We start from the raw sequence: 25,916 nt of genomic DNA on the forward strand, positions 1-25,916 counted from the left end.
CATTACTACTGAAATGTTTTCTACAGTGTTGTATTTTGATACTTTGTTGTAGGCCTAATTAATCACGGAAATCCAAATGGAGACAGCAAAACTTTTTTGATCAAAATCTACTCTTACAGTCAGAAAACAGCAGTCATTTTGTCCATTTTTGGTGTAGCCTTGATTTATTGTTTAACATATTCTGCCTAGAGACCAGTTGAGGCACAAAAGTGTGCCAGTCACCCCTGACTCTTTCTTGTTACACAACATTGAAAACTTTTTTGGGTAAATTAGACTGCTGGACCTGAGCTATTGCCCCACTTCCAAAACTCTATGAATTTTATTGCGGTTGGACATGTCTCTGTGGCTGTACTCCAGTGTGTGTCTATGTTTGTCTGTGTGTGTGTGTGTGTGTGTGCATCTGGCCGAGTTCCACTCTGAGTTGGGTTGCCAGATTCAGGCTAAATGAGTTCCTCTGAGCATAATTAACCACCCCCTCCACTCTGCTGTCAGGCTGGCATATCCACTTCTCTCTAACACACACACACACACCGAGTGACGTTTGCACCAACCTCACCATCAGTAATCACTAACTAGCCCCCACGCACACCAACACACCTCAGGACTTGAAAGCAGTGACAGCTTTGTACTTACCAGTTTCCAGCCTGAAGTCTCACCTGAGCTGAGTGTAGCACTGACATTAGCCAACGCTTTCAGAGGACGTGAGAAGCAGATTGTTACTGTTCAAAAACATCATTTAAACCCAGTAGCTGTTTTATATTGTGTATCGTGTGAAAATTTCATGATGAATGGAGTAATAGATCCAAAATTATTGGAATAACATCTTTTTACATTCACTTGCATTAAAATTAAGAACATTTTGGCTTTTCTTGTAAAGTTACCCTTTTGGAAATTCTAGATACTTGGTTGTTTTTTTGTTGTTTTTTTGTTTTTGGACAGCAACAGTGTTCTATTTTTGTTGATGTGTGTGATACAGATTTGAGATGTTAAGGAGACTTTATTTAATCATACAGGAAAATATAAATACCAAAAAGTGAGCAGTATAACAAAACTATGAAACTCTAAGTGAAACTCTAAGTGAAACTGTGTGAGTGTGTGTATTGTGAACAGAATTGCCATCTGGGCTGGACACACTCACCAGAGACAGATCAGCAGAGCTCTGAGATGTTTATTACAAACTCAAAAATAGACAGTTTAGCAAGAATAGGCTGTAGCCTGAAAAACAAAACTACACCACATTTGAGGTAGTAAGAGAAAAAAAAGGAATACAGCTCTCGGTTCAGGCTTTAGTGTTTGTAGACAGACCCATGGGAGTCCTGTGGGGAAGAGCTTGGAGGGCGAGTAGAGCTGGTTGGAAACCTCTTATGGGTCCGAGTCTGTCGTTGAACCCGGTTAGAGAGAGAGAAAAGGAGCAGTTAGTAGGTGTCTTTTCTCTGGGAGAGCTGCCCATGCGGCCCTTTTTGTCTCTCTCCCTTGCTGTTGCAGCTGCTCTCCTCATCGGCTGCCAGCCGTGTACGATCAGTTAGCCCCGCCTTTCCTCTGCATGTGCTGAGGTCCACAGCAAAGGTGCTGGTGTTTGTTGTGGTTCGTCTTTTCAGCACTTTGGCGAGCGCTTCGGAGCACTGTCATGGCTCGGCTGTCAATCTCCGTGTATCCACCATCACGGTGTGTTTTCCATGGGGCTGCTCTCCCATGCTACTGTTGTATAGTACAGAATAGTGAGATGTGTTTGCAAGTATGTATGTATGCGCAATCATAAACAACATAACTTTTTACAAAGCACTTGTTAAAGAACACCACTTTTTAATAGAATCCAACTGCACTCTCTCTAATTGCAGGGACCACTGATCTGTAGACATCATGTGACAGCCAGTCAACTTAGCGGCAGAACCAAATAAAACCTTCTCTTTAGCTGGGGCGAGACATTTCCCAAGAATCACTCTGCACGATTTTGTGTTGATTTTGTGCTGCAGCTCATTAATATCTTTCGTCAGTCAATGTTACTGTAGTAAACGTCAGTTACAGTGTTTCTACAGTGTTTCTCACTGTAACTGACATTTACTATAGTAACATTAACTGTGACGAAACGTATCGGGTCAATGTTACTATAGCACATGTCAGTTGCAGTGTTTCTTACTGCTAACGTTCTAAGCTAGTGATCTAGCTGTGAACTAGCAAAATTAGTTATCTGAGCGGATCACAGGGAACCCCCCTGCAGGGACAGAACCAACACTGTTTGTGAAAGAGTTTATTGGGACCTGTTATTATATATAAGCTTTGACTAAGATTATATGTTTGTTCAAAGTGTATTTTTTCATTATTATACTTCCTCACATTTGGAGAACACACACCCACATACACGCACACAGTATTAACAAGGAATTACTATGTACACTAGCACACACACATATCCATAGTACACCTCATTAACAGCAGTGAATAACTCCACAGCTTCTTATGTTTAGGTAAAAGCATCTACAGAGTCTGAATTATGAGGACACCAGCCCTGTCCTCATTATCGCAAATGTCCCACTAATGTAGTTGTGTAATCAGATAAAATGTCCCTGTAACCATGAGCACATAAACATCAGTCAGAGGTCTTTAATTTTTTTGTTTTAATGACTGGTGGCATGTCATGACTACTTATTCTTGTATTTACTGGAGCTGACATATATAAAGTGTTTTAAAACAACAGTTTAAACATATAAAAAGCATTGTGTTTCAGCTCATTACTTGCATTATTAAATAGGCTACACAGTTATAATTAACTTGCCTAATGAAATTCAGAAATAAGCTTTTTAGACTTAGTCGCAGAACTATGGATCAGTGCATGAAAATGCCACAATGGTCTTTTGTCTTCTGTCTCTCTTTTTCTTTATTTGTCATAGTTGCTTCTTCTGTCATGTTCACTTTCTCTTTATAGCTCAGCTGTTTCCTCTCCTGCTTCTTAATATCATTACCTGTCACACCAAACTTTGATTTTCTTTCCTTGGATGTTATGACCTCAATCCTTTCTCTCCTTCTCTCTCTCTCTCTCTCCCTCCCCTCGTCTCTTTCCCTCTCTTAGTTCCCTCCCTCCCTCTCTCTTTCTTTCTAACTCTCCCCTCTACTTTCTCTTTTTTCTCCCTTTCTTTCTATTTCTCTACTCCTTTTTCTCTTTTTCTCCTCTCTCTCTCTCTCCCTTTCTCTCTCTCTTTCTCTGTCCCTCTATATCCTTATATCTCTCCACATTTATCTTTCTTTACTTTCCGTCCTTCCCTCTCTCTCTCTCTCTCTCTCTCTCTCTCTTTCCCTCTTTCGCTCGCTCTCTCTCACTGTCCCTCTATATCCATATATCTCTCCACATTTCTCTTTCTTTACCCTCTCCCTCCCTCCCTCCCTCCCTTATCTCTCTCTCTTTCTAAGTTGTAGTTCAGAGGTTTGAGGGTTTAGTCTAGGAAGAGGCCTGTTTACAGCATAACTGCCTGCAGGGCTGAAAAACAATGAATATCATTGAATTCTCCTTATCATCCCCTTCTGTCTCTCTTTCCCTCTCTGTTTCTTGTGTGAGCTCAGGTATGTGTGTGTACACTTTTTCTCCACAGAGACTTTCCTCCAGTGTGATTTTATGCTGGAAATTTCCAATTATTGAGAAGACTTTGGTTATTCCCTTGTGCCGAGTGAGATGGGAACAATAGGAACGTACTCACTAATGACGATCGATGAAAACGTGCAACGATGAGAGTAATTAATTTTATCCCCTTGTTCCTGAGCCTGCTGCTGATTTCCTCTGTTTAATAAGACACATTTGTTCTCCCTCATTTCATACCGCTGACCTGCTATTTGCTTTCTCGACACAGCAACAGATCGAATAAATTTTTCCGATCTGGTCCGGTCCTGCTTGTGCATTAATGAGCTAGACCTCACTCAGCACAACATCAGATTCCCAGAGTGTCCTAGCAGAGCGATTAGATCACGTTACACAACCAGAATATCTGGCAATGCAGCGTTCAACTATAATCTTGTTATCAAACTTTAGGTGAGTGATAATGAAGATTTTGCAATGACAAGTCATTGAACTACAGCACTGTGCAGCCAAGTAAATAGTTGGCAGGAAGTGTGATTTTGAAGGTAAAAACACTATACCTCATTAGAATAAATGGAAATTAACATAAATACAGTAAAACATAACAAGACTTGTTTGTTAAAAAAAATAGGTAACACTTCCTATGAAACCTGTGTACATAACACATCGTAAGTGCATTAGTAAAGCGTTATATGGCCTACATAATAAAACAGCTTGTATAATCCTTACAAGTGGTTATAGTTACATGCGTAACAAAATAAAAGTATGGTACTTTATATAGTAAAGTACTACAGTAAAGTACTTTATATAGCTGCTCATAAGAATGATGTAAACATGAATGTTGTAGTGCACTGTAACACACTGTATCATGACAGACTCAGGCATACAGTCAGGTAAACAATTGTTTTGTATAATCTCTATAAGGCATGGTCTTTTATTATTTCAGTTATTAAAGGTGCAGTGTGTAAGATTTTGGGGGATCTATTAGCGGACATGGAATATAGCTTACAAAACCATGTTTTCACTAGTGTAAAATCACCTGTAACTATGAATCACTGTGAGCCCTTCATATCTACATAGGGAGCAGGACTTCTTCCAACAGAGGCCGCATGTTGCGCCGCTGTGTTTCTACAGTAGCCCAGAATGGAAAAACCAAACACTGGCTCTAAAGAGTGCCTTACGCTTTCTGCAGCTGGAATTTGGTGGCCCTATAAGCACAATTTGGAAGACATAGAAGGAAGAAGAATCAGCAGTTGCTGTTGGTGCTGGCTGACCATTCTGTGTTTTGACAAATTTTGACAAAACTCATTAGTTAGCACGAGAAAAAGCAAAGGAGAGCCAAACCTCATAATCAAAGAAGCAAGAACATGGCGGCCACCATAGGTTCAACTACACACTTGGAAAGGGAGGAGTGAGGGGTATTCAGTTGGTTGGATGTGCAGCCTCATTGTTAGATGCCACTAAATCTTACATGCTGCACCTTTAAAGTTTGAGTTTTATACAGCATTACGTTCATAAAATATAGCTTACAATGTTTTTTGCATGTAAGCTCATGAACACAACCAGTGAAAATATGTTGAAGGCCATTTGGCTGATTGAATTCTTCACCAGTGAAGTATATGGGAGGGAGGAAAATCAGTTTTTGAAAGTTTGATTTGAACCAATGTTCTGAAGGTATGTGTGGCTGACTTTAAACTCAGATCTCTTCATGTTTCTCTGGCATGAGGAAGATCGTTTTCTGACGCCTCAGAAGGATTTCATAATTCGCACAGAACCTACTATGGTGCCAGTCAAAGAGAGGCAGGGGGTGGAGGAGGGGGGCTCAGCTGTAATTGCTTTTAGAATGTCAGTCCACGGCAGAAATGGTTTCTACTGTTTTGAGCTTGTTGTAGTTCAGTTGTGCTGAGTAATGACTTGCCTGGTGGGTTCTTTGCTTTCCAGTTGTGACAAGCAAAGAGATTTTGAGCTTTAATGCTGTTCAAAGCAGTCCAAGTGTTCTAAAGCCGGCAGTCTGAATCTCTAAGAAGAAGAATGGACGGCTTCTAGACAATCTAGACAGCACAGCTTTTGATTTCCGCACTGCACTTAATGCTATTGTTTGATTTCCATACTGCCTGCTGTTGTGTGTTTACGCATGCATGTGTATGTGTATATATGTGTGTGTGGGTGGTCTAAGCACTCTGTCGCGTGTTATAGATGCTCTCACTGCAGTGCTGACAACCTGCAAATCCCTGGGGGGGAAAAGAAAGAGAGGGAGAGAGTGAGAAGTATGAATGTATGTGTGTGTGTGTGTGTGTGTGTGTGAGAGAGAGAGAGGGAGACAAGTAAGTGAATGAGAGATAGCGAGCAAGAGAGCAAGTGATATAGAAAGAGAGAGACAATATCCCATTCACTATGCTTTCAGCCTACTCTATTTGTCTGCAGCCCTTTGATAAAACCACCATGTATCTTTTTGCTCTTTTTTTTTTTTTTTATATATTTCCTGACTTGTCATGCGGGGAGGCTCACTTTGACTTGGTACCGACGTGAGCTTACACCCACCGAAAAGATCCGGAGGCATGCAGAGGGGAAAAGAAGGGATGTGATTTTCCTGTTCCCCTCCGTTCCTGAGAGGCTTCTTCAGCGGCTGAACGTGCGAGAGAGAGAGTCAGTCAAGAGCTGCTGTCAATCACGGCTCTCTCTCTCTCTCGCTCTCTCTTAATCTGCACTGCTGCGCTCAGTGTGGAAAACCCACTCTCCCCTGCCGCCCCCACCCACCTAACCACTATTCAACATGGAGGCTATGTCCACACTGTCCAGGCTTGACACGTCAAAGTTATGTAAGTGCATGCTGTGGTTCTGTGGTCGTACATATAGCATGTCTACATTTTAGAAGAGCAAGAATGTTATTTGAGAAGAAAACTCCCATGACATTGTTGTCATGGGCACTTTGAAAAGCGTCACTGATGAAACAATGTCGTTTCATCAGGGATTTTTTTAGATATGCAGAGCAGCTCTGGTTTCACAAGGTCCCACTATGCTGCCACATTGTGATCTCATGCTTTATAATAATGTTGTTTGTATAGCTTTTTAGTGTGTCGTTGGTCTGAGCACCTTTACAGCTCACGGTAAGGCCAGAAACAAACTCAATGCAAGTATGCGAGCAAAAATGACAACACCCTGCCAATGTACTGCAAAAGGACGATCATTCTGTACAAACTCACTCTGCGATCTTACTTTATTGTGGCAGTTAAAGGATTTAGTACTCAAGAGGACAAATCAGAATGGAATCAGCTGTTATTCCAACAAAACCAACAGTTAAACATGCGTACAGAGGAAGAGTGTGAGCTGCTTTACTTGTTCTAATAGAGTGAAGAAGTGATGATATATCACATATATGCTCATGCAAGCAAACCATTTTTGTGTCTATTATGACAAGATGACCTGCAGAAAGCAAACTGGCGTTTGGCGAGGCATGGCTGTCGCTATAGCACTCCTTTCTGTGATGATTAGAATGCAACTAGTGCTCGCATTGCTTTATGAGTTGCATCGTGACATGTTTAAGAACGCAATGATGCACAAAACTGTGCCTGCATATCTCGAACCGTCTGCGTTCACATACTTGCATGAAGTATGTTCCTGGCCTCAAACTTAAAGTGCTATCCTTCTACACTCAATGTGCTACCAAGAGTCTCAGCTCAGAACCATGAGCTGTCTGAGATCTGTATTCCACTGGAGAGCAGTATAGACCCACCATCTTATGTTTTCTTATCTGTTTTATCCAAAGAAAGAAGCATGGAAAGACCAACACAGCTGGCTAAAGGCAGTCACACACCAGGTAGCTCAGCCAGGTAACAGATAGTATACAGAGTGCAGCTGTAGCACATAGAACGTATTGCACAAAAGTGCAGATAAACAAGAAGTTCATGCTTCGTTCAAAAATGCAGTTACAGTGCTTGCTGACTGGGAAATCAACAAACATCGGACAAAAGACCTCCTCAGACTTACTGTATTAAAAATAAAAGGTTTTTAAATGGTTCTTAGCTTGGATACACAGCTGTAGGAGCACCTAATTGGTTCTCAGACATCTCTTTCACAAACTTGGCTCCATGGAAACTATCCAAGAGAGGTTCTTCTATAATACTGCTCCAAAGGAAGCTTTTTGGCACATTAATTTATTAAGAGAAAGATAAAAGATGGTGGCCTGTTGATCTAACACTGGACAAAGATACGTAATAAGCTCTAAAGGATCCGTCTCATGGTGCTCCTGCCATTGAAGACAGCAAACTGTGCAGCAGAGGCCGCAAAAAAAGGTTCAGCTGTCAGTCTCCTGTCCTGACTGGGTGACGGGCGAACTGAACCTCTTTAAGAGTTTAGTGCCTCGCTCCAGGGCACAAACTACAGTATTATGCGTAATGCTTTTGGGTTTCCGTGGAACAAATCTGTGCTACAGGGCACAACCTACACTACAATGTAAATAAATCTGCTGGTTTTCTGCAGAGAGAGAAACATGGAGATTTGAACTGTGGAGAATGTGGCAGCATATTTAAGCACTTTCTGTTCAGCTGTTTTTTTCAAGGTTGCCATGCTGAGTTATAGTTTGTGCTTCCTGCTTTTGCCAAACAGAGTGGGATGAGTCAAACACGAGCCAAACACTTGCTGAGGTGTATCACAGTACTTATGTACATAAGCACCCTCACAGCTTGACTCGTGAGCCACAGAGGCAGAACGGGAGAGGGAATCTGAGGTCAAATAGAGAATGAAGTTGAATAATAATTAGAAAGCTATCTCCAGTCTGCGAGCTCAGCTCAGGCTCACTGCTTAGTGTATTTCTTACGTGATTAAGAGAAGCAGAGTACTTGTTTAGTTTGGTTCTTGCTGATGATGCGATAAAAAGAGTACAAAAACCAAACAATTAAATAGGAAATTTTGCTGCCAGTAGTCCATTTCCAGGTAATTATGTACACTGCATTTTGCTTTATAAAATAGAAAAGTTGTTTGTCACATTTTCATCAAGAATTTAATGAATATCACAGATTGAGTACACATTTTCTGTTTTGTTTGGCTTTCCTGAGTTGTCCATAGCTTACTGATAAGGTTGATATAAAACAATATGGATTACAGAAGAATTGATTTGGCAGTTTTTATAAATCTTAAGGCCACTGCACACCAGATGCGGCACGTTATGCAGCATTGTTAAACCAATGTTTTTAATGAAGCACTGGTGACTCCAAGCACGGTTCAGTTTCTAAGTATGCCACATTGTGCCACTCAACATTTTGCCATTACTATGAATTAAACCCATACTAAGACCACAGAAAGCCACAGTAGATGACATGTGGCTTGAAATTTGCACAGAGAATAGCAGTCGGTCTTTAGATAAACAGACAAATTCTAAGTTAGCTCAGATAATGTTATTATCCATGTCTTTTTCTCATCTAGTATCTTTCAGGTTGAAATCCATGAGTTTGTGAAGAGGTAGCTAACTGATGCCAAACATGCTAAATTATGTTGAAAGTTTTATTTCATTAAATTTATTCAAGTAAAGTGTAAAAATGAACTTGACGTTTGTTGGAGCTCTCAGTGTGACGCACTCTATGTAGTATAGCAGTGCTGTATCTGCTTTGTGTTGCTACATGATGCTACACACTGCTGCGTGGCATCTGGTGTGCGGTGCCCTTTATCTGCCAGCTACTTACACAGTTAACAACATCTTCAAAGATGATGACACAGAAATCAAGCAGTTGCTCATATGATGCAAGAAACTGCCCTTTTAGTGCACCGTAGTATAAGAAAGAGCATATGTGAGAAAGTCCTGGGACTTAAAAAGGGTTTTTTTAGTAAAAGCAGTGGTTACATGTAGAGCCATTGTATCTCAGAGAGTGAATTTGAATGCTTAAATAGTTTTTTCCATTGTCAAATGTTATTTTAGATGCTGATGCTATTTTTAAAATGTAAATTTAAAATTGCAAATAGATCCACCTGGATTAGCATTATGAAAAACATAACTTACAATATACATCCATTTTAGCCCAGTATATTGTAAGTTATGTGTCGCATAAACATACTGCTATATATAATAAATAAGCAGTCAAATGTTTTTTGGCTAATATCTGCCAATACTGATACAATTGTGATATTACTTTGCTTTCCTATTGAAAGCCGTTTGGTTAAACATTGTTGGTTTGTTGATGGAGAAGCTGCAATATAACACTAAATGTATGTGTAGTTGCAGCATTGACAGACAACTTATCTGTAACAGATGAAAGTTGTTAATATTTTTTTAATTTTACCATTAAATGTTGCTTCCATGGCCTACATCATCAAACTTTTTACAACGCTTTTGGCGTAAAATCCCTCAGATGAAAACTTGCCTGTTTTGCCTTTATGAATCCGGTGATTTCTGCTGAGCTTTCAGAAGTTCCTCTCCTTGTCTACACTTGGTTCAGTCTGAACAAAGCAAAAGGGCGAAGCCATTTCTGATGAATTCATCAAATATAAAAAAGGTGGGTGGTGAAAACCATCACGATGATGAAAACCTGAGCAATGCTGAGGTTAAATCAGTTTCATCCTAAAGAATACTGACTGAAATATAGAGAAGTAGCAATGAGCCCTTTAAATGAGTCTGAGACTAAACCTGCCACTCACCCTCTCAGCCAGAGCTTAAGTGTAATTCCTATCACTGTCTTTTTCCACACTGGATCTGTTACTTTAATGACATCTGCATTTCTCACACTCATTCTAAAAAAACTCTGATCTGGTGACACAGGATAAAACAGCTACATGAAAGAATTTGCTGCTTTAAATTGATGGTACAGGCTGTTAAACCTTCAGCAGATTAATTGGCCTGGACAGGTAAGATGTTTTGGCACCTGTTTTATGTTGTTATGTGGGTGTGTATGTGCATGCATTATGCATGTGTGTGCTGTTGAGATGTAGAACCTGGTCTACTACTTTGTGTATTCAGCGTAGGGAGCAGTTAGGGTTTAAAAGCTACTTCAATTGCAAACCACGTTTTTTTCTGTAGACAAACATTTCCTGGCTTTATTTGTTTAAAGGTGAGCATCATTCATTTCTTTCATCTTCAGCATTTCTTTCTCTGCCTGAGGACCACAACGCTGTGCTTTACTGTTCTGTCATACACTCTTAAAAAAGATGGCTCTTAAAGGGTTCTTAAAGGCTGTATAGAATCATGAACACTTAAAGAACTCTTTGCACGATTAAAAACGTTTTTTGCATCATGAAATGGTTCTTCAGATTGATGGAGAATGTGCTGTATATTGTTCCATATAGAGCCTCTTTTGAAAAGAGTTCTATATAGCACCCACAAAGGTTCTTCTACTGTAACAAGCTTGACATTGTAACTATTGAAGAACCCTTTTGATGCTATATAGAACCCTTTTCAAAATGGTTCTGTATAGAACCATCTACAACACATTCTCCATCAATCCGAAGAACGCTTTCATGATGCAAAGACCCTTTTAATCATGCAAAGTGTTTTTTGAGTGTTCATGGTTCCATAAAGAGCCATTTCTTTACTAAAGAACCTCTGAAGAACCGTCTTTTTAAGTGTGTAGCCTTAACAAAGGTATTAATAACATAATAATCTATTAATAACAATTTCCGAATGCAGGACTAGTACGGGATGGTATTTATAAAATTCAATATTACATTATCTTCCAAATCTATCACAATATTGTCATATCTTCAATACTGTGATATTAGAATTTGCATTAATAAAGTTAATGATCCCATGCTTTCTACTACTCTATGCTAAAACAAGTCTTGCCTTTTTTAGACTGTCAAGTGGAGGTCAAACCAAAATTAAAATTGATCCTTTTTTTATTTTATTAGTATGTCTTTCATCTTATTTAGCAAAATTCATCAAATCACTTAAAATACAAAATCTTTCTTAATAATGTAATGTGTTTTGCCCACCTTTATAAATGTCTTCTGATGTGTGATTGCATCATCATGCACCAGTGAGAGAAATCACAATTAAAGAGTGAATTTCTGTCACCACCATTGTAAACAGTTGTGACTCGTTATGTTTCTCTAGAATGGCCATTTCACATCAAACCTACTCGTGTGATTTTCTTTACATGTTAACAGTTTAATTAGCGTATGTTTTGAGCTCCCCTTTAACCAATAGATCACCATCTATCAGTACCATTAAAACTTAAGTAAAAAAACAGTACTGCTGTGTGACACCAATACACCCTTATAAACTGACTGAAGATTCACTGGTGAGTTAAATCTGGTGAGTTAAAGAACATAGAGCAGTGTTGTGGCCCTCCTGGACTTGAGTTTGACACCATTGATTTAAAACCTTTCATTTTTTGCGTGCAGAGACCAAGCCCTGCCCCATAATCAATAGCATTATGAGAGATATCTTAAGGTCACTCCCTCTCAGAAAATCTTTCTGCTTCAGTCCTGACCACATTGCATTGTTTAAATTCAACACAGAGCCGAACAGAACTGTGAAATGAGCCTACATTTTCCACATTGCTGGGGAAAATTCAGCTCTACAATATTCTCTTTGTTCACAGCAGCTCTGCTAAACTTGGTATTAAACCAGCACAGTTTCTGGACCTGTGAAAATAGTGACAATTAATCAGTACTGGATCTAATTCCACAATCCTACTCATGTGCAACGATCCAAAGCTTCTCCTGGGATTTGGCGCCATTGTCGCTCCATTGTTCCACAGCACTGCTCAGCCTGGAGAATCTCCAGCAAAAATGGCTGACACAATAGAAGGTAATCATGCATCTCAGGCATGGAAAGAGTTGAAGGCAACAATCCTCACCTGACCACAGCACTGCAGAGGTCACACGGATCTAAGGATTTTATGATCATTATAGAAACTCATCTGGGATGACGAAGGAAAATTCTGTAATGTGACCTTCATGTTGTACAGCAGTGCTACACACTAAGCCGGTCCTGACCTCCCTGGGGCCCGAAGCAAAATTCTGCAAAAGGGCCTCGTACCTGACCCGTGAGCCATGTGAACCATTTGCAGTTGCCACACAGTCACCTGACACCCTAGTGCTCCCACTACAATCCTCCCTCGTTTAAAACAGTTTGCTCCAACTGTCGGTCGAAGTATAAGTAGACCTATACAGAAAGAGGAACAAGTAAACAATATGTAAAATTGCAGATAATACTATTATTAATTTCATCATCTGCATCAGGCACATTCAAACAGGCTCCTCCAGATTTCCTGTCATACATATTCAAATATAAAATGCTGTTAATACTATGGCTTGGCTGAATTCTTCATGGTTATTATTTCTTGCGAGATGTGCATCCATATTGGCCAGTATGCCCAGCTAATGGGTGGCTCAGCTTCATAGCTTCATCAACAGTTTCTCTTTAATGTTGTAAATAATGAGCAGCTTTGACACAAGGAGGAGGAAGAGCCCTTGTGTAATTTGCAGGGCCCTAGGCAACATGTGGAGTGAGTGTATAGGGCCGACCAGCTCAGGGTCCACTTAGTATACTACAACGGGCATAACCTCAGTATCCTTATGTGGAGTACTAGGGGCTTTTCAATATTAAATGATATCGTTAAAAGCCTATAATCTATTATAATCAGTCTATTATAAATAAATCTATTAGAATGTATGTTTTTGAGCCTACATTGCTAATGTTTTTAAGCTTACATTGTTAACAGTTTTTTACTCTGAAACTGAGAAAAAAATGGTGTCAAATAAAACTTCTCATCTGTGATGTGTTGCTTATACTTACACTTTAGGACTGAGGGCATCATCATTTAACATCATTTAAGGCCACTACAACTAACTAGAATAACATCAACTGTTTTCTGGCTTGGCTGAAGCTTTAAGAACATTGTATGTACTTACTGTGTTATGCAGTATTCCGTATCTCTCAATCAAACATCAGTTTGACAGAATTCACAATTGTATGTCTTTGTCATGTTTTCATTCATCAGTGTTCTCTCACTACAATACCTAGGATGCATTACGCAAAATATATAATACAACTGCATGGTGTCAACCAGTCCTGACTGCTAGTCTAGCCCCTGTTCTGTAGACTAATAATACCACCAACCTCATCGGACAGAATTATAAGAAAACGATGATTCTGTCTTTGCTCAGACCAGTTTGTACTGCAGAGACAACTTTTTCCTTATTCAGCCAGAGAAAAGAAGTCAAACTGAGGGAAAGGTATGTAGATAGCAAGGTATCTTGCTAAATTTAGCTTTAACCTTGATGTTCTTATGTGACAAGTAATTTCTGTAATCCATTCTCTCCATTGTAATGAATCACAGTAACATGGCTGCAATAAGATATTTGTCTTCCTAGCAGTAGTGCTAGCTATTTGCCTTCCTTTTGCACTCACAAAAAAAAGTAACGATGGTCTAATTTTTGCTTTTAATAATTTGTTTTTTTTATGAAATAATAATTTTAATATAATAACTGAATATGAATGAATGCTATTTTTTTACCATGTTCATCAGGATGATAGACATGTGTTTCGGCCAACAAAACACCTGTGTAAATGTACTTGCATATCACTGTTGTAGAGAATTGTAGAGGAAGCTACTCCAAAGACGTTACCAAGCTCGTTTTTTCAATCTCCATATTATGCTTTGATGGAGCAAAAAGACAGGTTTAAATACTGTAGCAATTCAGCCTATAGGAAACCATCCTGAAAGAAATACTTTAGCGATGTAAAGTGGAAGGAAATGTAAGGTGGACACACTCTCTCTACAAAAAGTTTAATATCAGTTGCAAAACTGGCATCTATTTAAATGGAGCAAGGTACCAGAATCTATAGGGAAATGTAGTTTAGCCTACATTATGCACTATTGCTATGCATTAGAGGCACTTCCAGAGTTGGTGTTCATATTAGAGGTGGTTAAGCAGTGTTTACCCTGTATATGAGAATATGTGATTTCTATGTGCATATATCCTCAAACACACTGCATACAGACGCATACGCCACACCCGAGTCCAGTTCATTTTAAAACATTCATTTAAATTATTCATATTCCACTGTAGTCAGCTCTCCTCCATCTCTTTTGCTTTCCTCTCTGCATCTCTCTCTCACTTTCTTTCCCTCTCTCTTGGGCACATACACACAGTGGGGAGCAGCACTGGGTGGACTTAACTCAACTCATTAATTGAGGCCCGAATCTTCGCTGGAGGGTGGAAATACTTGCGCTCATTCTTCACCATTGTTCACTTTTTTATTCCTCATTTTTTTGCCTTGGACAGAGGGAGATTTTCAAAAGGTGAAGACAGTGTTGAAGAAGTGGGTTTATGCCACAACCTGGAGAATAGAAGAGAAGAGAAGAGAAGACAGGAGAAGAGAAGACAGGAGATATGAGGAGTTGAAAGGAGGAGTGGGAAAAAGTAGATAAAAGAAGAAAAAAAGAGGGGAGAAGAGAAATGAGGAGATGAGAGAAGAGATGAGTAGAGCACAGATGAGAAGAAAAGAGAATAGGAGCAAAGAACAGAACAACGAGGAGAGAGGAGGCAGCAAAAGAGAAGAGAGGAGGAAAGAGGAGATATAAAAGAATGAAAAAAAGGCATGAGAGGAGAAATGAGAAAAGAGAGGGCAGTAAAGGAGATGGGAAGGGAAGAGAAAAAAGAAAAGAAGAGGGGGTAGAGAATGAGAGTAGAGGTGAAGGGAAGAAGAGAAGCAAGGAGAGGGGGTGAGAGGAGAGGAGAGGAGGGGAGAGGGGAGTGAAGGAGAAGAGAAGAGAAGAGGAAGTAGGTAGAGAAAAAAATAAAAGGACACAATAAGGCAAGCAAAGAGAAGAGTGGAGAACAGAAGAGAGGGGAAGATTAGGCAGGAAGATAAGAGAAGAGAATACAATAAAATACAAGAGAAGAGAAGAAAAGAGTGTAGGTTATTGATGGGGGAGACAAAAAGGTGGTGAAAGAAAATGTCAGAAAGAGGTTTAAACAGAAAGAGGCAATGAGTGTGTTTAGATGAAGAGCGTAAGTGAGGAGGAAAAGAGATTTTAGTAGCTATCTGGCCCTAGTGAAAGAGGGACTGCTCTCTTTTTGCACTCTCTTTTGCTTCCTTTTCCTCCTTCTCACTCTTTCACTATCTCACAATCTCTCTCTCTCTCTCTCTCTCTCTCTCTCTCTCTCTCTCTCCCCCCCACCTCTTTCCCCAAGCACACATCACATTTACTCTGTTCAGCATTCTGCTCCAGAAGCTATCCACACTGCCACTGCTACAGTGCTGTATGAGTGAGGAGCTGGTGCATTCCTCTGGCTGCTCATTTCAAAATGTATAGTGTGCTAGCAGAAAGACTTGTTTGTATCTGAAACCCCTGCTACTAGCCTGCAAGGCTATCATGTCCAGTCTGCTGCAGATGCCACCTCGGAAACATCACCTTTACTTCAGCAGCTGGGACACATTGGTAATAATCTAACCAAGCGAAACAGATGCCAGTGACATGTATGTCTAGCTGCATGTTAATATGAACATGTTGCACATTAACTAGTGTGATAAGCTAGCTGTCTAGCCACAGGAAGAGCAGCAATGCAATTTTTCACTCCCACAAATCATTACGAGAAAGGATTAGCATTCATTTCTTCATTCATTACTTTAAAAAGCTTTGATCACAGGCAGCTCATATGCTGGGGAAAATGCAGTTGACCATTTGTTAGCCCTCTGATGGAATTAGTGTATAAGAATAAGGGAGATTAAGTGCATAGCGACTGTTGCTAATTACGTTGGTTAAGCTTTTTAAGCTTTCTACTGAACCACATACATGTATGGGGAGCAATGTTCCTATCCTATAATACAGACAAGGTTGCACTTTAATTTGTGTGCATGAAGTGGATACAGCAGTGACACAAAATTGCCTTGAAAATGTGTGTCATGTGTGAACATCTGCAAAAAAACACGTTCAGAAATGAAAGCTGAATGTCATACATTGCGGTTTCTCTGTTCTTTCTGGAAGTGATATGTCTTTGCCCATTTTCAGATATAGTTACGCCTAGTGCCATGAATATGACCCACAACAGCATGCTGAGGCCTGCTGTTGTTGAGATCTGATTTCAATTTATAGATCTGACCTAAAAAAATTGTAAACTGACCAAAGTCAACTACTATAACATATTATGTCCAGAAATATCTGTTAAAGAGATGCAGCAGCTTTAAAAACAAAACAACTTAGTGTAAATTAAAGGTTGTTCTCAGCATGGAAGCTTGACAGAATAAGGCAAGAGTAAAAGTGAACAAACACTCAGCAGGGCCTTTTATTTTCTTTTGTAGTACTCGATCTGAACTGCTTTGTTTAGGTTATGATCCTTTAGAAAACGATTTGATACATCATGAAATCTCAAATATAGGGCTCTCCAAAAGGGGCAACAGTCTAAGTGTTGGTCCTGTCATCAGGAGATTCAAGCCATCCGTACCCTCACTCTCACTGAGTACCATGCCTCTCCCCTTATCACTCAGCGTGATGCCTGCCAGTGCAGGCTGCTGTTTGCTCATGTAACAGAACTGGTGGTTAGCATTCTCCTCCAAGCGCGTTCAGCTGTCCAATGATTTAGTCATGTCCAATTCCCCATTGCCCGCTGCTGCCAAGCTAGAGTTTGAAGGCAGAGAGGATTCAAGAATTTAAACATATTTCCAAGAATGTTGTCACATTATTTTGGCCAGAGGAAGGGGGGCTCATTCCCCCTTTATGCAGACAACAGACTCGAGTCCTGCTTGCCGTATTCTGGCCATTTCACTCAACTTTAGTGATTATTTATCCCCTTCATAATAACAGCAAACTTACATACAGCAATTTTTTTAATGGCCAGGGTCTTGTGACCATTTACAGCTCCTTGAATAAAAGAGTGTGTCGAGTAGTCAAACTCTTTGAAAGTTTTATTACACACTCTTATAACCTAAGAATAGTTCAACCAGTTTGCATTGAAGTCCCTGTAGTTACCGAATAATAAGCTTAAGTATGTAAGTCTGGGATTTTTAGGGGTTAAAATACTGAGTTTCTACGCAGTAGCCCAAGTTTCTAATGATATGTGCATGCTTGTTAGGACCACTCGATGGGAAGGACAGATTGTTAGAACACTGGCTCTCTTCAGTTCTGTGTTTCTTTGCTTTGACCATGGGTGACACTGCAGAGGATGATTGGGTTTGCCATTCCAATGTTTCCATATTCAGCAACATCTCTCTCCTTCCTTTCACTAACTTTCAGCTTTGTACAGATCAGCACTGTGACAAGCAGCATGGTAACTAGCCCACATCGAGCCAGACCTTCTTTTTGAGTCTGTGCATGTGATGTCAATTTGTAAAGATGTCTGAAAAACCAAATCTGACGCAACAACCGATTTTCCTCTTGACTCAGTAATGTGAATTCTCTCAATTTTAGGAAACAAATCTTAGATAGTGCAGCTTTAAGTGAGAATGGAGGGTGAATCAGGGTCAGATCAGGGCCGATAGATTGGGCTGCGAATGCAGAGACGGTACAAAGAAAGCCCCTCCAAAGCCACGGAAATGACAGTTGAAAAGCATTAAGCCCTCTGGCTCAGTCGGATTTGGTCCAATAGTGGAAAAGCAGCTAGTGTTAAAACCCAGGATCAGCGTGTTTGAACTGAACGACAAATCAATTCGGAAAATATAGAGGCAATTAGAGCCCAAAGACTGTTCCCGCTGTGCTGCTCAGGACAGCTACGTCAGTAAATAGGTGGATAAATAAATAAAGCCCATGTTGTCATGGCAGCTGCTTGCGTTTGGAAGTTTGGAACGACGCGAGTCTGGCTGCAAGCCTGCTAATTAATGAGGTGTGTAAACTTATCTCATTAAAAAGAAAAAAGGCCTCTCTCTCCAGTCTCACTTTTCGCTCCATCTCTCTGTCTTCCTCTCCATCCTTCTCTCACACCCCCTCTGAGCTTTCTTGCACTCTCTTTCACTTCCTTTTCCTCTTTCTTACTCTCTCACTATTTCACAATCTCCCCCTTTCCCTCTCTCTCTCTCTCACTCTCTCTCTCTCTCTTTTTCTCCTCTTTGCAGCTAACCTCCATGGGACCTGTGTTTTTATAGCAGCTCCAGTGAAATCACCTTTCTGAGTTGAAGCGCTTTGGGCATGAATGTGCCATAAAAGATTGATTAGTGATGGTTTGGAGACAGAAGTGCCAAGTGCTACTTTTCTCCTTTCTAAAGCTGGAGATTATATTCTGTAGAGAAGCCAGTGTGCTGAGAGAAAAGGCCACCATTAAGAGAGCCAGAGAGCCAGGTCATGACAGATAGAAGCATGCGGAGGGACCTAAAATAAAGAGCTCTGATAAAGAACAGAATTGTTCATGTTTCACTGTCTGAGATACTTACAAGGTAATATCTCAAACTATGGACCAAGAACAGTGCAGTCACCTTGTATCACCCTTGATATTCACAAACTTTGTCTCTGTCTTTAACTCATTAAAATCTGCCGCCAGAGTAGGTGTAACGCCTGCTACTTGCCTAAGTTGGCCGCAGTAAAATGGATCAGCATGTGGAATTGGTAATTGGAAATTATGGCAATATCCAGGTCCAGGTCAGTGTCACTGCTTTGATGAGAATTACCCACCCCTCCAATAATACCTGCTTGGTGGTGGTCCTGTGGGGGCCCTGACTGTTGAACAGGATAAATATGAGAGGGTAACAAAGTATGTAGTAAAACAGATGGACTACAATTTGGAACTGTAGAACAACAAAATGCACCTATATGATAAGTGGACCTCAGAAAATGAACACTGAGTGTAAATACAACATAGGTACAGGCACTTCAGTCCAATTTGATATTTGAATTTGTGAGGCATTACTGGAAAAATATTCAAATAATGCCCCCACACACACATGCAGCAGAGAAAAAAAAGATTCCATAAAGGACTGAAGGCTACAGCCTACCACACACCAGATGCCTCACACCAGATGTGCTATATCACACAAGGCTTGAAATTTACACAGAGAAACTCTCTAATCCCCTTGCAAGGCCAGGGCCTGAAGTTTTATTACAAACTTCTATAACCTAAGAATAGCTCAGCCAGTTCGCATCGCAGTCCCTGTATTTACCGAATAATAAGCCTGGGATTTTAAGGGCTAAGATAAAGACAAATGCTAATCAGTTTTCATCTCAGTTAACATTACTTGCCTATAATTATTCTGTTTCACCTCCTAACTTTTAGCTCAGAAACACAGTGTTTGTGCTGGACAGCTGATACCAATCTTGACAAATTCACTAAATGATGTAAGTTTTATTCTATTAAATCTATTAAATTAATTAGAGTGTAAATCAATGCTGTTCCGCTGCACTTTTCTTTTTTAGTATAACTGTTACAACTGTTATATCTGTTACATGGTGGCAGAACCCTTTAGGCTGCCCAGCATTCCTCATCTATTGTGCAGTAGGCTTTAGCTGGCTGCAGCAGTCTCTCTGTGCTTCCTTCTTTCGAGTAAACGCATAATAAAGTATAACTAAAATGTCAGAGGCTGCAGTGTGGCAGGCTCTAGTGAATTATGCAGTTCAGATATCTCATGGTTCTTCAGTATGGGAACATCATTAGAGGGAAACTGAACTACACATCAAAATTCCTAATTTGCTATTCACTGAGTTTACATGCACTGAATAATCTGATCATAAACAGATTTCTGCAGTTATCTCATTATTGAAATGTTCATGTAAACAGCATACTCCAGTTTCTTCGATCAGAGCAGTCTGCATCTAGCAGTCTGATTAAGAAATACGATAAAAAGAGCTGGATTTTAGCTCAGTAATCAGATTTCTCAGTGCGTGTATACTCTTACCCAGATTTCTTTTGGATTTCTCAGTCTGCGCATGTGCGAAAACAGACTGTGGTACTGGAAATAAGCAAGCAGCGTTGCAGTGAGATGGCAACAAAACACTTCTGGAGCGACGCTTAAACCACCTATACTTGAGGAAAAGACGGATATAAATATTCTTCATCTTCTACATAATGTATGTTCATATTTTCAGGTAAAGTGGTGCGATGTTTAAAAAAAAAATCCATGTCATAAAGTTTGGGTTTTACATTCTGTTTACATCACATCTTCTTCTGTGAGTTTATTGGCTGGTTGCAAAGCAGAAATCTGATTACTGCCTGACTCATGTAGATCCAGAGTTTCCCCATTATCTGATTACTCAAGTGCATGTAAACGCGTTGATTGGATTACTGACAAAATCTGATTAAGTGCACGTAAAAATACTCATTGTTAACCTTTCATTTGAACCTTTCGTATTCAAATATAGGAAAATTCTGATTCATCCCAACACAATCCATCCTACTGCAAGGTAGGTATACCTAATAAAATGTCCAGTGAGTGTATATTCCTATTCATATTTAGAATTGAGAAATGATCTTATATTTTCTCTGAGGTTTTCCCCTGAGGTCCACTTATAATGTTTGTGTGCTTTTATGAAACAAAAAACAGTCATCATTCATTTTTACATGACAGTTTTCCAAACTTTCCCTATAAAAACAGGATGTTTTTGTTATTGTGCTTTTAAGACAACATATGTAAATAATGTCTATTCTGATTGTCTGTCCTGTATTCAGAATGCAGTCCAGGTTGAAACACTCCTTATAACTTTAGCATGAATGGGCAGAGCTAAGCTGCTGTAGGCTGAAAGGGTGGGTATATATTAATGTGTTGGTTGTCATGACAAGACAAAATGGACTGTTTTTTCAACTGTTTTTGGGCTGGGAGTGAATAGTACATTTACATTAACAGTATTTACATACTACATCAAACGTGTTTACATAAAAAAGTAAGGAAAATTCAGTTTTCCATGATATGGGCCCTTTTAAAGGGGATGAATATCAAATATCCATTTACACGCTTTGGTATTAAAGGGTTAACATGGGAAGCTCATAGCGTATGAACAGGATCTACTATCCAGTCATCGTGGATATGGCTATGTCTGCATTGTCCTGGAGCCTAGAGGGCAGTGTTGAGAGTAAGGGGGGAAACTAAAAATATTCCTCCAATCAGCCTCAGGCCTGAACAGTGCCTAGCGTGAGAATGATATTAGCCTGAGGCTAACCCTCCATCGTTTAGCTGAGAGAGAGAGAGCGGGCGAGAGAGACAAACTGCTGACGTTCAAAAGGCTAAATGGCAAGAGCAGTTGAGCAGCTGAGGCAGCGCACGCACTGGTAACACTCACACACACAAAACGACAACGTCACTGTCGCTACAGCTTTACCACTTACACTCTTAATGTGCAATATGCAATGTGTATGTTGTCATGAACATAAATTAACACATTACATGCTGCTATACACACACACACACATCGTGTGTTCAGAAATGATTAGCTGTATGTGTGGCATGTAATGTAATGGTGCATGTAGGTTTCTGTCTTTGTTAAGGTGAAAAACAGTCTCATCAGTCATAACACACACACTACTTCTGGGCGACAGGGCGATGTAATCTGATATTTGAGATGATTGAGAATTAATTTACATTTAAACAGCTTACTAAGTAATATTAAATAATATGTAGGCCTACATGTAATGTTTTATTCCCTTTTACTGTTAAAACCACAGATTATTACAGAGCATTAATAAGCAGAGACAATTCCCTACTGTCTGTGCTGTGAGTTTCCAAGAAGGCAATCTTTGTGTGTAAATGTTTGAACACCTCCAGTCAAATTACATGTTTTGCTGATTGTCTAAGTGAAAGGAAGTTAAAACATCCTCTACACTGAACACAAATATGGCATTTTTCTGCACAGTTTAGTGCACAATTTCTGTTTGTTTGCTGAGTTTAACATTCAAAAACAATAAAACCTTTAGTATAAAATTGACAAAATGTTTTATTAATGTAAAATTTTTTTCCAGTACATGAAATATACTGTAATTGTGCATTAAAATGAGCAAAAAAGTGTTCTTTGTCTAGGATGTATATTTATTTTCACTTAGAAAATCAACAAAACATGTAATTTGGCATCCAGACTTTTGCATATGAGTGTACCATCTTAAATTATATAAATAAATAATTTTTTTTTTTTTTTTTGGGGGCATCATTTGAACACAGTGGCTGTTCTTTATATTGTACATTAACTTTATTTTTTGCCCTCTCTGTAAAGTTACTATTTTGGAGATACGCATTGTTCTTCGATGTGATGTGTAAAGCCTGCGTGGCTTTGGAGCTCACTCACCTGTAGGTGTTTAACAGTCTGAAGTTCCTGTACAAGGAGGTGATGTTAGCGTGCAAATCACTTTTGTGTGTGTCATTTAAAGAGAAGAAACCATGCCATTAACCCACACCAACAGGAGCTCATGAATGTACATGCATACAGTCTTGCAAAATGAGATGGGAAAAGGTTTATTCTCAAAAGATGCTGAGTTACTCAGGATTACTCAATGAAGATATTCATTACACCGGTTTATGATTAAATCAAAAATAGTGAAAACGGGAAAGACTGCACAGAAAGTAGGTTTAAGCTGCTAACAAGAAAATGTCATGCTAATTATTTTTATATGTTGCCCAGGCCTAACACACAGACACACACACACCCACACACCCACATACACACACACGCTCATCAATCACAGGTTTAAGTATTCATACAGTTGAAAAAGAAAAACAAAATGTAGTTTTTTTGCTACCATTTAAGTCACTGTTTCTGTAGAAAAACCCTTCAGATTTAAGCACTTGTTAACTGCTCATTTAGTGTGAAATGAACGATGCATAATCTTCACCTCTGAACGTAATGATATTGCAGTCATTTCACAATTTTAGTTAGAGAGCGCATGTAGGGCCTGGGAAATCTAGGCCAATCAAATAAGCAGAAGATATTTATACAATGAAGGCTGACACTGAAAAGAATAGTTGGCTGAATGATTTATATGTATTAAATAGTGTGCATCTCAAATTCAGCTCGTAGCTGTCAGCTAGTCCTTCTGTTTTAAAGTGACCCATGAGTCTTTAATGTTTCCGTGTGGTCTATTTATATATCATATATCTGTGTCTCTCTCTCATCCAGTCATATACATATCAAAGGTGGATTATGTTTTGGTACATTCCTAGAAATCTGCCGTGGCGTCCCATATGCTGTTATTCCATTTGAACAAACATTGGTGCTGTCTGAAGGAGCAAAACTACATCACTCTACACAGAGATCTACTGGGTTTGATAGGTAGTGTTTGTATTAATAGCATGTTTTGAGATGGAGAGAGAGTGAGTGTAGTGGGGGAAAGGAAACAGTGTATTTCCTTTCAAGAAGACAAGTGTGTTTGTGTGTATATGTGTATGTGCGTATGTGTGTAGACTGATATACTGATTTGGCTGATAAATTGGTCGAGATAAAAGTGATAAGCACAAATTTATTAGTATCTTTGGAAATGACATTGCTGTGGCATGAGTCATGTGCCCCAGATAAAAGACCAATATTTTGTTGCTGTCATACAAAAACCTTGCATCTCCATTTTTGTCATTTTTTAATTTTTTGCATAATTTGAAAACTCCATTTTGAAAACTCCAAGACCAATAGAAATGGTCCAAAAATGTTGTTACATTAACTACCTTAGTTAATTTAGTTTTTTCCTTCTCCTGTAAAGCTGCCATTTTGCAGATACAACGGTTTTGTTTCAAAAAGCAATGAATTAAAAGTGTCTTGTTTTATGCTGTAATCAACACACTGCTCAAAATATGAGGAGAAATGCTCATTTCTGAGAACTGCAGTGCTTTCAGGTTCTTTTGCCACTCTTAATGGACATTGCTAATGCCTAGTTAGCGCTACATGACCTTCGAAATCTTAGAATACCTAAACTGTAATTTGATCAAAATGTAAATCAATTTTACAATCATGTACGTATGTATTGAATCTGTCTCATGATGGTGTAACTTAAACTAAGATGTCCAAACTACATATATAACTAAATACATTAATTAAGACTTAATCTGGATTATATGCTGTTAGAAGTAATTTCAAAGCATTTTGTCTCATAAGCCACAAGTACGAAAGCTAAATCAAACATTTATTCATACATTGGGCAAACTCCATGTTAATGGGTTTCTGTGAGCTTCATCAGTTCATCAGGAGTTAAACTGGTCAGTAATGTTTGCCTGGAGTTTTCAGCAGTTTCTAAATCTGACTGGATCGCATTTAACAGTTGGCAGTAATGTGTTGCACAGAGGTAATCCATTTGGCAAGTTTTATGAGTAAACTGTGTTGTCTCTACCAGCCTCTTTAAAACAGGAGACAGCTCTAAGCACACATCTAAAGGAAGGTGTCTTGATGTCTGATGGGTGCTATCATTGTTTGAAACAGTTTGTTTTGCTAGTTTAAAGGCTTTAGTGTAACTTTAACATTTTAATACAAGATTCATATTTTAATTAAATATTTTCATGCCAAAACTGACAAGCAAGGCCTACTTAAACCTAAACGTGAAGTAAATGAACTGGCTTAATGAAGCTATTAAGACAAAAATAGAAAAGCTATTAGTTTGAATCACCATTTTATCATATTAGTGCTGAAAATTGTTCTCACATTGGAGACAGCCATGAAAAAATAGGGCTCCACCACCTCCAAAATCCCAATTTAAACCCTGCTGCTCACACTACATGACATTTATAGCTTTTTGACACGCAGATGAGGCTCACACAGTACACAATCTTTCACCTGGAGAGATCCGTGGCAAAGCATGCCTGATGACAAAATCCCACTGTTTCACAGAAATAAACCCGAGAAGTGTCTAGCATGTGCCAAAGTGGACTTTAAGAACCTTGCTGAAGTTGTTATTTCTGCACTTTCAAATAAGAATGTGTGCACTTTCCATAGCTCTGTACCAGTGGTCTCCAGCCCACTGAGAGTTTACCTTCCTGGAGAGTTTGGTTCCAACCTGTATCCAACAAGCTGCCCTGCCTCTTTTTTTAACTCCAATACATCTGATTCAGCCAATCAGGGACTTGGTGAGAGGTTGATTAGTTGGAGCAGGTGTGGAAAATTGTGGTTGGAACTAAGCTCTGCAGTAAGGTTGCTCTCCAGGACCTGCGTTGGAGACCACTGCTCTGTACCCTCCTGAGTCCGTATAGAAAGCAAGTCTGCGCAGAGGAGAAAGCTGCCACAAATATTCACTCAGCGGTTCCAAACCTGTAGCAGCAGTGAGCAGCAGCCGCAGACAATATTCATGGATGTTTTCTCCAATAACCCTGTGATATGTTTATTATTGTTTTAGTTGTTTGTACCATGCTCCTTCATTCTCATTGGCTGCTGCTCTTCGGTGGTCTTACTCCTTGTCCTAGCTCACACAACAAGCTTCATTGCCAAAAACTTGAGCTATTACTAAACATTTGCTCACTTCTATTACAGTAATACCAGCTGGACCAGTAAACCTGAACACAATTAACAAAATGTTAATCTTGATCTGGTAAAGC

At 39.4% G+C, this 25,916-nt stretch overlaps 1 protein-coding gene across 2 annotated transcripts in view; it reads left to right on the top strand.

Annotated features, from left to right (window-relative positions):
- si:ch211-254n4.3 (uncharacterized protein LOC100003386 homolog) overlaps positions 1 to 25,916 on the top strand; it is a 177,162-nt gene that overhangs the window by 18,955 nt on the left and 132,291 nt on the right. The window contains exon 1 of one of the 2 annotated variants that reach the window (XM_036579154.1): positions 21,610 to 21,688. The exons of the other annotated variant lie outside the window; for it this stretch is intronic. Coding sequence (XP_036435047.1) covers positions 21,648 to 21,688 — 41 coding nt within the window. The 5' untranslated portion in view covers positions 21,610 to 21,647. Of the gene's footprint in view, positions 1 to 21,609; positions 21,689 to 25,916 lie in introns of those variants that run through there. 2 annotated transcript variants of the gene reach the window in all.

Source organism: Colossoma macropomum, unplaced genomic scaffold, assembly GCF_904425465.1.
Source record: "Colossoma macropomum unplaced genomic scaffold, Colossoma_macropomum, whole genome shotgun sequence".
In the NCBI taxonomy this organism is placed as follows: domain Eukaryota; kingdom Metazoa; phylum Chordata; class Actinopteri; order Characiformes; family Serrasalmidae; genus Colossoma; species Colossoma macropomum.